Source organism: Vanacampus margaritifer, chromosome 19 (genome assembly GCF_051991255.1).
Source record: "Vanacampus margaritifer isolate UIUO_Vmar chromosome 19, RoL_Vmar_1.0, whole genome shotgun sequence".
In the NCBI taxonomy this organism is placed as follows: domain Eukaryota; kingdom Metazoa; phylum Chordata; class Actinopteri; order Syngnathiformes; family Syngnathidae; genus Vanacampus; species Vanacampus margaritifer.
Genome location: NC_135450.1, coordinates 14367449 through 14385989, shown reverse-complemented (window position 1 = coordinate 14385989; position 18541 = coordinate 14367449). Strand labels below are relative to the sequence as shown.

Here is an 18541-nt window from a genome sequence, read left to right as displayed (position 1 = left end):
GGGTGCGTTCAAATACTGTCGGAATATGGTGATTACGGTGTGTGACGTCATCATGCCAGCTCTGAATTGACTTTATTGCGTCTTGTGCGTGATTCTAAATTGTCTTCATTACTTTAGTCCCGTTTCATCAGCAAATTGAAGCGCAGAGCTAGCATTTTCCCATCTATTCCACATTACTAAATCAAATTCCTCAATAAAGATGATTCTGATTCTGTGCCACTGACAATTCCGAGTTTACATCAAAGTAAAAAATTGTCACGAAATGTCGTTTGACTACTATAACAATCTGTGGTTCGTATAGTCACAGGCAAAAGCATTACAATACGTTGTTTGTTTTCACCGTGTAAGGAAGCAATTTGCATTGTGGAAATACGAAACGAATAAAATACATTCACCAAATCACAAGAAACAGTCCTTTTTTTAATTCACGGTTCTTTTCTTACATTGTTCAAGTACAAAGTTAAAATGCCTTTTAATTAGTTCATATTCATACAAGAGTAAAATAATAATAGTGCCTCTTCATTACTACAACAAACTTAAATACAGTCATTGTAAAGACAAACTTTTATACTCCTAGCAATATATATTTTTTCTTATTTTCAGAAAACAATTGTAGCACCTTTTTGAAACACCAGCAGTTCCACTTTTCCTAAAAGCTCATCTTTCATGTAGTCCTTGAGATGAGTGTCATCTTGAATGCGCTGCAGCATCGGGTCTGTAGATGTCGTGTCGGTGTACGTGTATGTGCAGTGTCTGCTCTGTGTGTATGTGAACAACATTGTTTTTTTGTTTTTTCGTGTGCGAGTCTGGTATCAGTGTTGAAAATTGCGCATCACTCAGCCTAAAAGCTGTCAATAGGCAAACCACCGACAACATCAACTCTACCATTTGACAGCCGTCAACCAAAACTATGCTCACCTTTCCTCTGGCTTTTTTTGTCTCCTTGCACTCTCAAACAGAAACATGTTCGCGTCACCACCGCAAATTCAGACAGCGGACTCCGACTTGTTTGGCCTAGCAACTGGTTGATCAAATCTGTGATTCAAATTCTTCTTAGAAGCGCTGAAATGATAACAAAGTAGTTAAAAAGGTACTAATAGCACACTGTTAGGGCTAAAAACACTACTGAATCTGACAAAAGGACGGCTACTTGGCATGATATGACCCATATGTAGCGTGTTACGATCATATTCAGATTAGGATGTGAGAACGGTTTGTAATTCACAAACAAAATCTAATGACATGTATAGATGCAACGCAATGGAATGTAATTCTGTCAGAAATCACAGCAAATAATTAACTAAATTACTAATAATGACGTGAACAATATCAGAAAATATCGGGTGGTCAATATTGCTATTCGCTAGCCCCTAGCAATGGAAATATAAATGACGTTCTTGTATGGCAGACATTGTGCTCATTCAAAAATATCGCTTTGATGGGTGGCAACCAACAACGACAATGACAAATACAGTCGAGCCCCTCTGGTTGAACATTTGTCGGGATTTCAAATCTAATTTTCCAATAGGAAATAACGGGAATATAAATAATATGTTAAAGGACTGCTACGCATCCTATATGAACTATACAGTGACTGATTTAAGTAACATTAGCAAACCTTTCTACTCATGTCATTCTGAAAATGCCACAAACGAAAATGACTGTGGCACATCATCTATTAAGCAGAGAAAATTTTGGAGATTCGGAACGATGGAAGGCTTGTCTTGGAGCCAATCATAAGAAGGAGTCATGCTCACATCAGGGTTTTCTTTTGTGTAACTCAGTATAGTACACTACAAAAAATGTTTTTTTTTATTTAAGTAAAAGAATGTTTGTTTCTGGGGATTTTTTTGTTGTTGTTGACATTTTTAGTCCAACAAGAAAAATTCTCGAAAATTAAGTAAAAATATCTAACTTTTACTTTATAAGGCATTACAGCTAATATTAAGAAAAATAATAATACCAGCTCAAATAATGGCTTTCACAATGGTTTGCATGAAATGACCAGTAGAAAAGCAATACTTTTTTTTTTCTTATTGAATAAGAGTATAACCATTTACACAACTAGTATTAGTCGAAATTTGAGCAAATTTTTGCTTATTTTTAGTATGGCTTTTTTGCAGTGCAAGGCTAAGTTGGCCAAACACAAGTGAAGACTTATATATTTTAAGATGTAATAGTTCTATATATTACAGCTTGAAAAAGATCAATATTATTTGTTTTTAGTCTAAAAAAATAAATTTTTCAAGACCACTATGGTTGATATGGGCCCAGTATTATTTTCTTATTTTTCAAAAATCTTGCCAAGTAAAACGTTATTGCTCTGTTGGCAGGTAATTTTGCTTATTATTAGGCTATACTTTTTTTCTTAAATTTCCTCCTGTCCTTTTCGTAGTGTAATGCCTTTGCGTTCCACTGACACTTCCAATTCCATCACTTTACACTTCATTGCTGGTCTGGGCAGGGTTTCAGTTACGTCGAAAATGGGGAGTTGATTTTAGGTTGAATTCATCTCGTGCGATGACACATTTGACTCCAGTTTCAACTTCAAGGTTCCACTGTATTGTAAGCAAGATGTGAATTTGACCCCCCCAGTTGATGCCGGACTGCATTTTGGTGTTATTTGAACACGTTTCTTATTTGAGAGTCTCCCTTGCACACAAGTTCTCCGGACAAGACAAAGTCACTACGACTAACTGTAATATACGTTTCCTCCAGCTTCGTTCCCCTCCTGGCTGAGACTAAACTGAGCACCAACCTGGAACAGTATACACACACACACACACACACACACACACACACACGCACAATAACGGATTATTATTGTAATTAATACTATCATTATTATTATTATCATCATTACTCCCTAATCTAACATGAGATTACACTGACAGACCGACATGCAGTATCTGAGAGGGACGTGGGGGGGGGGGGGGGGGTTGGGGGTTGGGGGTGGGGGGTGGGGTGGATTTGCAGGGTTATGACGTCATCACAACCAGCAGTGCCTGGCGTTGACAGGTATCCCGCGGAAACACAGTGACTATGCATGTTGACGTAGTTGTAGTAGTAAAATCAGCACCGCACTGAAGGCGTTTCCAGCAAACTGTGTGTGTGTTTATGTGTGTGTGTGTGTGTAACCTGCACTTGTAGAGCGCTGTATAAAGAGCAGAGTTGGAAAAAGCACCTGAAGGTTGGTTGAAAAAGCACCTGAAGTTTGGTTGTATAAAGGAAGAGTAAACAATAATGTCGGGGGGGGGGGGGGGGGAGGGGAAAAAATAAATAAATAACAGACAAAACTGCTGGTTTACGGTTTGTGATTGTTTGTGCACGTGTGTGTCGACGGTATGTGTCCAGTTTTTTTGGCTGGTTATCTGAGGAAGGTCAGAGGGTTTTGGAAGGCTTTGGATAGAAAAAAGTGGTCAACGCGGGACCAAAAGCACCAGACATGAAAAATAAAAGTCCCTGTTGTTATTCTATTGAATTTCAAAGAGGGCCTGGCACCACCGACGCGCTCACGACGCAGTGTTTCCAAGTGACGAGTTTTCGGACTGTAACAAATCTTTTCCACTGGCGGGAATGCAAAAGCCAACACGGAGTCTGCGGAGTAGGATGTCCGCCCCGAGAGAACGTTCTGCGTCGCTTATGAAACGGGAAGCCATTTTAGTTTAGCAACACGGCAGCAGAGCGCAAGAGGCCGAGGCACAAGAGAGGCTGTTGTTTTCCCCCACAATGAAGGTCTGGTAGTTGAACTCCTTTCGACACAGTGCTACGGTTACTTTCAATTTTTTCCTCAACAGGCTTGAATAATCTTTGCCGGATGAGTTAAACCTCACTCAGTGGAGCCATTTTGATCACACTTTAAAACGGTCAGAAAAGTGATAGTCTAAGGTTTGAACATTTTTTTTTTTAAAAGAAAATAAATAAAATGGTGTTGATAAATTGATTTTGGGTGGGTTTGATCAAAACTACGCGATGAACGGCAGATTCACATTTCAGATGCTAAATCGACTCAAATCCAATCGAATGATTGTCGTTTTTTGTTTTTTTTTAATATACAGATAATTCATATCAGCGAATCTGTGCTCTCAGCACTTCATCATACAGTACGATTAACATGTGAGAAAAGTGAATTTTATACAAAAAAAATGTGTATATTTAATGGCAATATTATTCTATTACCGGTATTGTACATATTACAATAACATTGATTCTCACCTTTGTGTTACAGTAAAAATAATATAAAGTTTTGAGACGTGTAATCTATTATCCAGTGATGGAGAGATTACTTTTTCACACAAAAATCCAGAATTATGTCTAAAAGAGTGTGACATAATATAATATAACACATATTCATTATTTCACTGAATGAAGCTAAAATGGTTAAATTAAACTTCATCAAACAATAAAAAAAACAGATGCTACTGACTTGATCTCACATATTGACAGACAATTCTGTCACACGCGGAGCAGCCGGGCTCTTGGACCAATGATTATTCCGCTCACATTATTTGAATGAGATACAACAGTAACAGATGCGACGCAACAGTGTTAATTATGGATATTAACGTGTGTTTGTAGCATGGCGGCAAACACCGGAGGAAGCAACATTTGGGATGTCTCATGTCGGGCTAATTTGATCATACATTTACTAACTAAATAATACAACATGTAATGGATAAATTATTATAGTTGGTTTTAAAAGCATAAATCAGGGTGTGTTGTATGCTAACTCTGCTTTTGCTTTGTTACAGGGATGTGATTTGACCAAAGTGAAATTATCTGAAAATTTAGCCGGGGGTCTGGGGGCCGCTGGCACCCAGCTAGGTCCAGGGCAGTGCCCTGGTGGGGGGACACGGGCCCGCAGCTCATGGGTTTTCCGTGTTTTTAAGTACTTTCAATGCACTCACATGACAAAGAAATAGACAAAACAACAGCATAAATTTTCAATGTATATTGAACTATCCCATATAAAATGGCAGTTTTAGTCAACTCAAAATCAGTCACATTCAAAAACATTGGACTGCCTTTGCTTTTAAAAACTATCACTGAGAATATCATCATATCTAACTAATGTGATTACTAAGTTAACACATAAATAATGTTGAAGAGTTCAAATTTCATGAACAAATAATTGTATCGTGACCAAATGAAAAGTAACTCATATTAGAGCATACCACAAATGTCTTTGTTATAGCAGAAGATGTTATCTGTCGGAGTCATGTGCATACACAATGAACTACTTAAAAAAAAAAAAAAAAAAAATGGGGGGGGGTGGGGGTAGTTAAAAAAAGCGGAATTAGCGCGAATTAGCGGAAAAATCACATCCCTGTTTGTTACTAATGCAACGTGTACTCAATGGGCCTTCAGTAGGATACGGTATTCAAATCTAAGGACGAACTACCATATATTAAATTCAAGCATGCTGGAGAATATAATCGGGTTGTTCAGTAGTTCATGAACACACAAAGCCCAAAAAAAATGGCACGTGGGAGCTGCAACAAGTTACATTAACGTGACGGTTTAGCTATGCTAATGCTATAATTTGCCATCAATTTACAGGGGTTATTTGTGTATAAAAATCGTGTATATAATGGAGTTGATGTTGTTTTCGTAAAGTAAAAAAAGAGAAAGAAAAGACGTTTCAAGTAAGTTCAAATACAGTGTCATAACCTTTTGTATGGAATCTTACTAAATTCAGTTTTTTTTCTCGCCACTTGAGGGCGCTAAATACTTTTGAAAGACACATTCCCAGCTAGTTATGAGTTAAAATGTACGCTCTCTACCACCGCAGTGGGATTCCTAAATACAGTATTTTTAATGTTACTTTGGCTCACTGCACTGATGATTAACTCATCCATTTTGATGTATTCAATAGAAGAATACAATTGGAGTTATTTGAGTGAAAGTCACCATGTTTTTTTTTTCTCTCAGCCTTCGAGTACACTCTGTAGCTGGTTTAACCTCTGTGCCTGCTTGGAAGTATTTGGCTTCAATCCGCCAGGAACCCGAAACTGCGGCAACTGAAAACAAACCGAGACCCACAAAGTCTCTGAGAGCACCAAGAAGAGTAAAAAAAAAAAAAAAGTCACGTGAAAGAAAGTGGCACCGTTTGGCCTCGGCGACAGCCCGGCCAGCACCGCGGGTTTTAGCTGGTGTGTGTGGCGGATATTTCAGTTCATTGCGTTGGTAACGCAACGGCAGCACCTCCGATACGCGTGTAACGTCTTACATTTTGTCATGGTACGATTTTGGTGATGCATGTTTGTGTGTTGGTGCCTCGTAGAGACGGCAACTAATGCAAAACGGCAGAAGACATCAGCTTCAAAGTCAGGTGGAAGGAAGTTTGTGTGTGATGTACAGTACAGAAACTGCACTACCAAGTGTGTGTGTGTGTGTGTGTGTGTGTGCAAGTTAGCACCTGGGGACCAAGATTAGCCAGTACGGGATCTAGGAATGAAGTCCTTAGCGTATGTGTGTGTATGTCTGCCTGGTCATCCGTTTCATCTGCGTCAGCCAACCTTCATGTACAAGCTGTGTACTATGTACAGTTATCTGTTGTCACAAGTGTGTGTGTGTGCATGTACGTGAGAGCGAGAGAGAGAGAGAGAGTTGTTGTTGTGTGGCTAGTTGCAGGCGAAGTACTCCTTTAGGGGGGCAAAGAGGTGCCTGATGACGGGAACACTCCACGAGCGTCCCAGCAGCCTTTGCCGGGCCAGACGACTCATGTTGGACACGTCGGTGTAGTGGACGGGGAAACCAAACACCCTGGATACACACATGGTTTGCTTTTTACATCGTACAAATGCAAACGCCATGAGAGTTATTTCACAGAGCGTTTCTCAAATAAGGGGGCGGGGGGTACTATGCTGGGGAGGACGCGTTTTTTTTTTTTTTTTTTTTTGGTGCGAGAATAAACTGTAATTGCACATCCACCACAGTAGGTGGCAGTAGCGCTCTCATTGGCAAGGAGTATTAGCTCCTTCATTTTTTATTATTTTTTTTCTTTCCTTAAACGGAAAGTCAAGTCAATTATACGTTCAATAATATGGCTTGCGAACATCACATGACCAAACCCAGAAAACATCTGAGCCACGATTGGTCGTTACCTGAGCCCTTGGGCAGTGTGATGTCATTTTCAGTCGACATTAAAGCAACACTAAGGAACTTTCAGTTTATGTTGGTTATGCCGGCGGCATATGGACAAAAGCGGTAATGTTATGACTGAAGGAAGACCACATTTCCCATGAGGACAAGCGCAGGGTGTCGTTTTTTTAGCTCATGTTAGCGAGTGAAAGCCGGGCCAATGTTGATCCTTGATTGTCCTTTTATCCAGTTAGCTTCCCTTTTTCTTTTTTGTCTCTGTAGACAAAACTTTTCAGTTGTTTTGCAGCTTCTGCCAGGAAAGCAGTAATCGTGCGTCAACATTCAAATTGAGTTCCGTCTTTGTAACGAATGGGTAAATACGATAATGACGTATACCATAAAGCAGTCAGCACATTTGTAGTTTTTTGTGAGGCAGTGTTCCTACCATCCTCCTCAAAGTTGCTTAATGCCAGTAAAAAAGATACAGATCCCCTCAGGGCATGGCAAAAGGTACCATTCAACTAGTTTTAAGTCTATGTTTCATCAGAAGAGTTTTGGAAATATTTTATTAAGTTTGAAAAGTTCCTTAGTGCTACTTTAAGTGGCAAAATGGCTGCCCCTGAGATGAATTAAATGGGTGGATTATGCTGCTTAATTCATATTCCACAAGCGCAATATTAACTCTTTGACTGCCAAAAACGTTAAATAACGTTTAGTAAAATCCTATGGAGGGGTGCCAAAGACGTTAAAAGACGTTTTTTCCCAAAACAGAGGTGAAACTAACCATTTTCTATTGTTGATTACTGAAAAACGGAATTAGGTAGAAACAAACTTTTTTTTCTGATGAAAGATGAGAGTCCAATCTTCATCTATCATTTAGTAGTATGTGTGTTTCCATAGTCCAAACACATCATTTTCTGTGGACCTTGAAAGATCAGTCAAAATGCTTAAATCGGCTGGCACCCACGGCATCCCTTTTCTGAAAACGTCTGGCAGTCAAAGAGTTAATCAGAATGCCGTGTTTTGACTAGTGGGGGGTCGGGGGGGGGGGTGCATTGAACATATTTTTGGGTTGCCTTCCCCCTTTTCGCCCACGTGTGTACGAACGTACCTTTCCATCTCAGTGCACCAGAGGATGTCCTCCTTGTTGTCCATGTAGACGGGGAAATGCTCATCTTTCCCCTGCTTCACAGAGTTGGAGCGAGTCGTTATCGTACGCAACTTCTCAAACTGGAATTTGCATCCAGAACCAAACAGACACACAAACAAACACACGTACACACACAAATATGTATATATATGTATATATATATATATAAAAAAAAAAAAAATAAAATCCTGAATCAAACTGACTTCCATTAAGTTCAGCCATCACATCGCATTACATCATATACTCATTTCTGTCTATTTTGTCCTTGCATTTAAACGTGACTATTTATTCGTAAAAGTGAATTGCGCATGCATGCGTGCAAACACATATACAAACACGTGCACGCCGATACCTTGGCAGTACGACCATGCTCAAGACACTCTTGCAGGTCCAGCTTGTCGTTCGTCATTGGGCTCAAGGGTCTGTTTGGTGAAGATATTTTCAAGAAGCTACTTCAAAGTTATAATGATATAATATTTCAAACTGTGTGAAGTAGCGTGCGTGAGTTCTCTTTTTATCACCTTGACATGCCGGGCAGGTTTCCCCAGAAATATCGAGCGCGGTGGGCGGCAGAAACCTCCTTGGCGTCGATCATCACAGGGTTGCACTGGACAGAGAGAGTTGTTTACTTTCTAATGTTTCGTGCGATTCAATTTCCAATCACATTTACTCTTACTTATTTTAAAGAGGGACACACTGTATAAAATCTAGGTTATAGTACCTCTAAAAAGCGAGAGATGTCTCGTTTGTCACTGACTCCCATGGCCACCACGTTCTCAAAGAGCCAGAAGAAAGGCCGCTCGTCGCCCTCTTTTGGTCGAGCTTCGTGCAGCAGACGGTAAAACTCGAAAAATAATCGGCCGGTTCCCTCTGCGGACATTCAGCCACGTTTAAATTGAATACTGTAATAGTAACACGGTTATTTGTTGCTCTCACACATAACGCGTACCGTAAAGGCCCTTCCGTGCAGGGTTTACAATGGAGAGGTCATTGCAGGGACTTCCTCCGATCACCAAGTCAAATGGTCCCCACTCTTCGATCTAACGGACAAAACAAGAGAAACCAGAAGATGAGCGAGCGTGAAAGCAGACTTGTAAAGCAGGGATGTGATTTGACCAAAGTGAAATTATCTGAAAATTTAGCCGGGGGTCTGGGGGCCGCTGGCACCCAGCTAGGTCCAGGGTCCGTGTTTTTAAGTACTTTCAATGCACTCACATGACAAAGAAATAGACAAAACAACAGCATAAATTTTCAATGTATATTGAACTATCCCATATAAAATGGCAGTTTTAGTCAACTCAAAATCAGTCACATTCAAAAACATTGGACTGTCTTTGCTTTTAAAAACTATCACTGAGAATATCATCATATCTAACTAATGTGATTACTAAGTTAACACATAAATAATGTTGAAGAGTTCAAATTTCATGAACAAATAATTGTATCATGACCAAATGAAAAGTAACTCATATTAGAGCCTACCACAAATGTCTTTGTTATAGCAGAAGATGTTATCTGTCGGAGTCATGTGCATACACAATGAACTACTAAAAAAACAAACAAACAAAAAAATCGGATTTTTTTTTTTGGGGGGGGAGATAAAAAAAAAAGCGGAATTCCGCGAATTAGCGGAAAAATCACATCCCTGTGTAAAGGTGAAGAAATACTTTCACTTACGTGTTTATGGGTTACGTTGCGTACGTCGCCCACGTACATGATGCGTCCCTGGTGTCTGACCATGCCGACAGTGATGGAGTCCTCGCAAACCTCGGACGCTACGTACTTGTCCACCTGGATGCCCAGATCCTTCAGCACCAAAAGACCTGAGTGCATCATACAGAACAATTTCTAAAAAAAAACTGTTGGGTCAAAAATAATCCAGATTGGGTCAAAAAGGGACAGGCACAACCTTTTGGGTTAATCATTTTTACTAAAAAAAAGTTGGGTCAAATGATTAACGCACAAGACAACACCAAAAATTGGGTTGTTTTGCACAATCCAACACAAAAAAATCAGGTTGTTTTGTGATTTAATCATTTGATCCAAATTCTCGGGTTAAATAAATAACGTAAAAAGATGGGTTATTTGATTATCTGGGTTGTGTTCAATAACCCCCAAAATTGGATTATTTTTGTGTAGAATAAATAATCCAAGAAGTTGGGTTGTTGATTTTTTTAGGGGTTTAATAAATAACCCAAAAAGTTGGGTTCTTTTTGTGCTCAATAACCCAAAAAGTTGAGTTGTTTTTTTTAGGGGTTTAATAAATAACCCAAAATGTTTGTTTATTTTTTTTATTCTGTAAACTAAAACGTTGGGTTATTTACATTTTTGGGTTTAATAAATAACCCAAAAAGTTGGGTTCTTTTTGTGCTCAATAACTAAAAAAGTTGAGTTTTTTTATTTAGTTTAATAAATAACCCAAGAAGTTGGGTTGTTGATTTTTTTTTAGGGGTTTAATAAATAACCCAAAAAGTTGGGTTCTTTTTGTGCTCAATAACCCAAAAAGTTGAGTTTTTTTTTTTTTTAGGGGTTTAATAAATAACCCAAAATGTTTGTTTATTTTTTTTTATTCTGCAAGCTAAAACGTTGGGTTATTTACATTTTTGGGTTTAATAAATAACCCCAAAAGTTGTATTCTTTTTGTGCTCAATAACCCAAAAAGTTGAGTTTTTTTTTTAAAGGGGTTTAATAAATAACCCAAAATGTTTGGTTATTTTTTTATTCTGTAAATTAAAATGTTGGGTTATTTACATTTTTGGGTTCAATAAATTACCCAAAAAGTTGTGACAGTCCCTTTTTGACCCAATTTGGGTAATATTTGACCCAACTGTTTTTGGTGTGTGTGATGTTGTGATTAAACGCTTGTGATCTCATCAGACACACGCACACACGCTCAAGTGCACACCTGTGGCGATGCCGTCAAACAGTGATAAGACTCTGATTGGCTGCCTCTTTTCCGCTGCAACCGGGGCATACAACTTGGCTGGCTCCTGGGAGATAAAAAAAAAACAGCAACAAGCTCGGGCTCATTCAATTGTCCGGGAACGTTCGTGGCGGTTCATATGCGTGACCTAACCACGCAAGACTTACAAAGTCCTGTTCGTGATTGTTGGCGAAAAAATGCTGTAGTCGGCAGGGCCAGTCGTCCCGTCGCCGCAGTAACCCGTAAGTGTTCCGGGGCCCACACATGTAACAGTTCCACGGGTCCTCTTTGATGGCTGCCGCCGCCGAGCCGATTCCTACCAGGAGATCTACGCACTCCACGCAGAAACACCTGAGTATAAACACATACACAAAATCATGGGATTCTTTTTAAAGGTACTATTTTACCAGGCTCAAATGCTTCCTTTACACATGATTAGATAACTGGAGCATTTTTAGGAGTACAAAAAAAGTTTTGATACTATCATCACTAACTCATGCCTGCGCTTATAACTGCAACAAACAAACTTCAACACTGACCCTGGCCTGTGCTACTCCAGCCAAAGAAATCTGCCAGCGGAGAGAACAATTTTTCACAATTTGCCATAAAAGGAAATGTAGCGGTTCCACTGAAGTCCGGCCTAAGCTCTTGGCCTCGGCCACATAAACGCTCAACTGGTGCACATTAATCCCAAGAGCAACAGCAGCCTACTGACCTACAGCAGTTGTTGTTGCCGCACATGAGCACCTCCCTCCCTCCGCAGCAGATGGTGCAGTAGGATTGGTAGCCGTCGTCGTCATACTGGTAGGCGCACTCTAAAAAGGAATTCTGTCAGAGCGCGGGAGAAAAACAGAGGTTGAAACAATGAAATCTTGTGTTTCATTTTCATAAATCTTACTGCATCCTTCCATTATGAATTGCTTTTCTATCTTGAATATGACATAAGTTAATCATCTTTTGGGATCATTAAGGTCTGAATTTCAATCGACTCAATTAAAAAAAAAAAAAAAAGGGGGGGCATTTTATTTAGCTATTAGTTGAAGAACGCATCGTTCAATAATAATCATGATTTATCAGCAAGCACCTTACTTTGCAACCCACACACATTGCTCCCATGAAGAGCGGATGCTCCAGAGAGACGTTGAGGCTTCCACAGGAGATACAGATATCTGCGGGGGGGGAATAAATATGATCAGATAATAGTCAAACATTTTGTTTAGTTCAATGTTTACAACTATATTTAATATCTTTTTTTTTTATTTCTCCAGGAAAAAAAACACACCCCAAAAAAAAAAGAAAAAAAAAAGATTTATTTACTTCTACATTGTGCATATTAAAAAAAACATGATACCTTAACTTACCTTCTATGTTCCGTGTTTTCTTTTTAATCTCCTGTATAAGTCTCTCTGGAGAAACAAAATAAAGTGTTATTAAAATGATGTATGGATACAACAATACTGTATTGCAAGAATTAAATATGCTGCAGTGTTGAAGACAATTTGTCATAGAACTGTTCCAATTTTTAAATGAGACCAAATTTAGCTATATTCTCATTAAACTCTTTGAGTGCCAGACGTTTTCAGAAAAGGGATGCCGTGGGTGCCAGCCGATTTAAGCATTTTGACTGATCTTTCAAGGTCCACAGAAAATTATGTGTTTGGACTATGGAAACACACATACTGCCAAATGAAAGATTGGACTCTCATCTTTCCTCAGAAAAAAATAAGTTTGTTTCTACCTTATTCCGTTTTTCAGTAATCAACAATAGAAAATGGTTAGTTTCACCTGTGTTTTGAAACAAACGTCTTTTAACGTCTTTGGCACTCCTCCATAGGATTTTACTAAACGTTATTTAACGTTTTTGGCAGTCAAAGAGTTAAAAGGCAAAGAAAAAAAAGAAAGAATATGAACATCCTATTTCTGTATAGGAAGACAGCTCACTGACTAATTTGGAATGGAAGTAGGCTTTACCTTCTTTGAAAATCTTAATCCATCCATTTTTTTATCCCTAGCCGAGCTGACTTGAGAAGCAGTGTAACCCCCCCCGGGGCAGGTCACCAGTCAATCACATGGTAATACTCAATTTCACGGTAAACTTAAGCTCACCTCTGGTTCCTTCGTCAATCACCTCCCTGATCTTGGCTTTCTCCGCTGCGTTCTTGCGAGGTTTCTTGGCAGGGGGAGGAGTATATGCTGCCTCTGGTTCTGTCCACATCTCAGAGTAGACGTCTTTATATGGATTCTGTTCCTCTGTGAAAATGAGCGAGTATGACATACAGTAGGTATAGACAGTGTAGACATAAATGTGTGTGTGTGTGCGTGAGTATATACCCTCAGGAGGGTCCAGTGATTGCGGGCCGTTGGGTAAGAAGCCAGTCATAGCCCATTCTATCATCTGTCGGGTCTGAGGCTCCACACCTTCTGCGTCATCACTCGGGTCACAGGAAGGAGTTGGTCGTCCTGCTCGCACACTTGCCACCTGGATACGGAACAAACATACACATGATCCATCCATGGGCAGCTGGAGCCTATCCAATGACAGAGACAGAGATCTATAAATCCTAATTTTGCATTTTTCCTTATAATTAATTATATGAAATTAATGGCAATTTTCTGTTTTTCTAATTTCAAATTTCTAGTCCCTGGTCTTAAAGCAGCCACGAGAGGTCAGCCGATACTGGTATCGAAATTCGTCATATGGCCCATTCCTAAACTTGATCTAACATTGGCGCATGTTTAGTGACATTATCCGTTGATAAGTGCTAAAGAAATTTCTTCAAATGTGATGGAACTTTTAACAAATAAAATAACAATTAACAAATTAAATAAAAATGTTTTGAAAATAATAAAATAAATAAAAATAATAAATAAATTCAATTAAAAATAAATTAAAATAAATTAAAATAAATTAAATTAAAAATAAATTAAAAATAAATTAAAAATAAATTAAAAATAAATTAAAAATAAATTAAATTAAAAAATAAATTAAATTAAAAATATATTAAAAATAAATTAAAAATAAATTAAATTAAAAATAAATTAAATTAAAAATACATTAAATTAAAATAAATTAAATTAAATAAAAAAATAAAGAAAAATTACAATATTTTTCTCTGTATGCCATGAATAGGTGAGGAGATGCGAGTGTATTACCTGCAGAGCCTCAAAGATGGCTTTCCGGTACATGGGCTGTTTGTTGTAGGTGGGCTGGTGAAAGGCAGACGAGAACGAGCTCAGCAGCATGAGTTTCTCCACGCAAACCTGGAAAATGACGCAAAGGAGTGGTCTTAGACGGTTCAAAAATATCCCTGCAAAATAACTCCGACTGGTCAGGAATGCCGTGTAAAACAGAAGAAGAGCCCGTGTTTGATCAATTCACTCACCACAGAGAATTTGCCGTCTCCGAACCACATGACCCAACGCGTGCCGTCGGCGGCTCGACTACGGCCGCTCATCAACCAGGAAACAATCCTGCCGGGCCACCAGGAGAAACCTCGCAGCTTCCCGAACACCAGCGTGCCGATGCCAAAGCCTCTGCCATCCTGTGAGAAAAAAAAAAGACTAAAATTGTAGTCCTCATTTTGTGGGATCAAGAATTACAGCACATCCAAATTAACTCTTTGACTGCCAAAAACGTTAAATAACGTTTAGTAAAATCCTATGGAGGAGTGCCAAAGACGTCAAAAGACGTTTGTTTCAAAACAGAGGTGAAACTAACCATTTTCTATTGTTGATTACTGAAAAACGGAATAAGGTAGAAACAAACTTTATTTTCTGATGAAAGATGAGAGTCCAATCTTTCATTTGGTAGTATGTGTGTTTCCATACAAACACATAATTTTCTATGGACCTTGAAAGATCAGTCAAAATGCTTAAAATCGGCTGGCACTGGGGACAACCCGTTTCTGAAAACGTCTGGCAGTCAAAGAGTTAAGGGGTCCAAAATGCATGTCGTGTTATGGTGTCAAATTGAACTGATACACAACTCTGTCCTGGCTAACAGTACAACATGGTCTGGAAAATGCATGAGAATGTGCAAAGCAAATTTGTCTTTCACCTGGTACTCGATCTCTCTGGGCGTTGCCTGGTCTCCTCTGGCGACGGGTTCCGGCGTTACAGCGACAGTTGGCGAGGCGGGATCCGTTTGTTGCTGGGACGGCAGAGGGTCCGGGCTGGCTGGCTCCTCCTCTTTTTGAAAGTCAGCTTCCGATGTCAGGTCGTCCATCATGCACATCTCAGCTTCCCGGTAAGCTCGTCGCTCTGCCTGTGGAGGTGAAGCGCAGTGTCAGTGTCAACAACTCAGGAGTACAATTTTCGACAGAATTATTTTGTTAAGGTAAGTCAACAAAAAACTTTAAAAGATTGACATAGATTCACAGGTAACGTCGGGTCATTGAACGTTGGTTTCCCCCAGTGCTTTATAGGCCTGACGGGTCGCCGGTGTTTGGTTTTTTTTCTCTCAACGGGCCGAATTTTGTTCCTAGTCCGTCCCTGACCACCAGGTTTAGCAAGTTTTCCAGGGGCAAACCCTAAACATGACCAATAATATGACTTTCCCAAGTTTACAGAGAACAAGCCCTCTTGAGACGCATTTGCTTCAAGTTATTTGGCTCGAATCACATTAGCCCGCGGCCACCAGAGAGATTCTGGGATTGATATTTAATGTGGGCCTCTTGCAGTTGATCTGTTAACAGTTCAACATCAAGGCTTCGCTGCTCCAGGCTGCGAGAACAATCCCTTAATTGATCCTGTGAAACAGGAAGTAAGCAAGGGCGGGAGCGCAAGCTGCCGATGCAGTTCACCGGGTTCAACTCAGGAAGGAGAAAATGCTACGACGCACGTGAGAGGCGAGTGTGTGAAACAGAAGGGCAACAAAAGCATTTTGAACTGCTGCACAGTTAAAGGAGTACAGCGGGGAAAAGCACAATCATGACCATAGGCAATAATTAGCGCTATTGAGCAATATTTTACTAGCGGAACCAAAAACTCGTAAAACCTTTGTCCTGCATATGATTGAAACAAAAGCCAGCCAGTCGCTCTGTAATGATTCTGATTTGAAATCAGGCTTAAACTGCAGTTACCAAATGCAAACACGACACCGCTCTGTCGTTTGTGTTACCAAAAAAAAAAAAAAAAAAAAGTCAAATTAAAAAACACTTTGACCTCAGCCCACTTCAACAGTCTGAATCTGGTTGATGGGAAAAGCAGCAAAACATATCCAGAGCATGAACAAAAATTCAAATAAAATTCTCGCTGTTTGAATGGATCGCAATGATTTACACAGCACATTGTTCACTACTCCAGCTGGCCTGTAAACAGCATCTAAAGGAATGAATGTGTGAAACAAGCAACAGTAAAGTGACTGCATAAATTACTCACTGAAAGAGACAGTAAAAGCAAGAGTGACTATTCACTCTCTCCTCCGTTTGACCCGAAAACTCTTCTCGGCTGATGTTGACTTCTGACCTCATAAACTAAGTTCTAATCGTCCCGTTACATGGGCCATAGGCAGACCACACACACAATAACACACTGACACAAATACACAAAAATGTTTAGTGAAAGAGAAAATCCACATCGGGGGATTTCAAGTGTGTTTTTGCAAAATCTTTAAACCAAGCAAGACGGGTTTTCTTCACCTGGATCCAAAAGGTGGAGGGAATTATGAACAGTTCCATGCACCAATTAGTCTACAGGAGGTAGAGGGTGTGCACACTTAAACTCCAAATTGTAGCACCTTATCTCAGCTGTTTTTATTTCCCCTCTAGAAAAGATGCATTTAAAAAAAAATGGAGTAGTACAGATCATAGATCACATTAACGACGGAACAACATTAGTTATCTTGGTCACATTTTTTTTCCTATAACAAAAGCCTGGCATCTGAACAGGGGGTGTGTTGACTTATTATATCCACCGTGTCACATCTAACATCTATTAACTGCTGTTCAAATAATTGCACCAACTTCATTCGTACTACACAGCAACGTGAGCACTCGTCACACCACATTCAAGCAGCCATGAGGTGAAACGACGAAAAGAAAGCCTAACGCGAGCGTTCCTGTGAGTGAGAATTTCCACGTGGATTACAAAGACATCAGGAAGGTTGCCATGAGTTACAACTTTGAACTTTAGTGAACCCTTGCGGCCAGGCCAGTGTGTTTACTCCCGGTGACACCCCCTTGATCTGTGACCCCGCATCCTGCGACCTAGCCAATGAACCGTTAGCACCACCCCCCCCCCCCCCCCAACACACACACCTTTACAACCATGACTGACCCTGACCTCCGAGTGAACTCAGACACACACACACACACACAAACACGGGACCATTAAAAGAGACGTTAAGACCCCCTCTCACACTGTCAACAGGCAAATGACTGCTCTTTCATTCTTGATGAGTTTGGGATTAAATCCACAGAAAAAAACATTGACGTGGCTGTACAACTGATTTTTTTTTTGTTTTTGTTTCATTAATAATAAATCTTTTTTAAAATCTTATTTCCTATACAACAGAGCCTTTTGTTATTGGATGAATTGATATGAGTTTCTAAAATGGTAATAAATACATAAAAAAAAAAAAGAATAAATAAATAATGACTTGATTAGTGTTTTCACCCCAGCTGGCTCAAAATCCATCAAAAAAATGACAATGCAAATCAAACAACCATAACTGCAACTGCAAGATCTGAAGCTGCAATCTAAAACACTTCAGGGTGCAAACTAAACTCTCAAATTAATGAAATCTAAAACAGTGGAGGAGTCTTTCAATGTTGTTTTTCTCCCCAAAAAAAAAAAAAAAATTAAAAAATAATAAAACACATAAAATATCCTCTCTATAGGCACTTAATGCCAACAGGTGTAAAAAAAGAGAAAAGAAAAAAATGTGTAATTAATTTTGCTGAAATAAATGATAATAATAGAAAGAGATTTCACTAAATACATTTCGTAAGTTACAAAAAAAAATATTGAACTTACAGATAGAACCTGGCATTGTTCCTCCCTGGCTCTCTTTCTCTCTGTCATTCTCTTTCAGGGTCTCTCTTCCTTCAACAGTTTCCTCTCCGGTCGTCTCCTTGACTCGCACACGCAAACGTTCTTCTCAGCGCTCGCGCTCTGCTGATTGGTCAGCCGCGAAGCGAAGCGATTGATTTACAGGCTTCCTCAGCTCACACACATGACGAGGTGAACTCCCACAAGCAGAGTCGCTCGTTCGCGCTGACGAATGCGCGGAAGCCGCTGGGATTTACGTGTGATGATGACACCATGGATACCAAACAACAGATCCGTACCAATGTGTGCATGCGCGCCGGCCTTATATAAAGCGGTAAAAAAAAAATTCAAATTGGATGTGATAGTTAGGACCGCTAATGCCCATGCAATTTTTT

At 39.5% G+C, this 18541-nt stretch overlaps 1 protein-coding gene across 7 annotated transcripts in view; it reads right to left on the bottom strand.

The window, feature by feature from the left end:
• Positions 1-399: 399 nt before the first annotated feature.
• The window catches only part of LOC144039796 (DNA (cytosine-5)-methyltransferase 3A-like), a 34609-nt gene continuing 16467 nt past the window's right edge, over positions 400-18541 (bottom strand). For 3 of the 7 annotated variants that reach the window (XM_077553471.1, XM_077553465.1, XM_077553469.1), the window contains 17 exons: positions 15214-15420; positions 14540-14698; positions 14310-14417; positions 13488-13635; positions 13263-13406; positions 12518-12562; positions 12246-12325; positions 11872-11984; positions 11324-11507; positions 11139-11223; positions 9911-10056; positions 9183-9273; positions 8955-9103; positions 8755-8840; positions 8586-8682; positions 8195-8313; positions 400-6765 (listed from right to left, as the gene is read on the bottom strand). In XM_077553471.1, coding sequence (XP_077409597.1) covers positions 6624-6765; positions 8195-8313; positions 8586-8682; positions 8755-8840; positions 8955-9103; positions 9183-9273; positions 9911-10056; positions 11139-11223; positions 11324-11507; positions 11872-11984; positions 12246-12325; positions 12518-12562; positions 13263-13406; positions 13488-13635; positions 14310-14417; positions 14540-14698; positions 15214-15420 — 2103 coding nt within the window. In that variant the 3' untranslated portion in view covers positions 400-6623. The remainder of the gene's footprint in view (positions 6766-8194; positions 8314-8585; positions 8683-8754; positions 8841-8954; positions 9104-9182; positions 9274-9910; positions 10057-11138; positions 11224-11323; positions 11508-11871; positions 11985-12245; positions 12326-12517; positions 12563-13262; positions 13407-13487; positions 13636-14309; positions 14418-14539; positions 14699-15213; positions 15421-18541) is intronic. The other 4 variants (XM_077553466.1, XM_077553472.1, XM_077553467.1 and 1 more) reach the window with 3 other exon arrangements.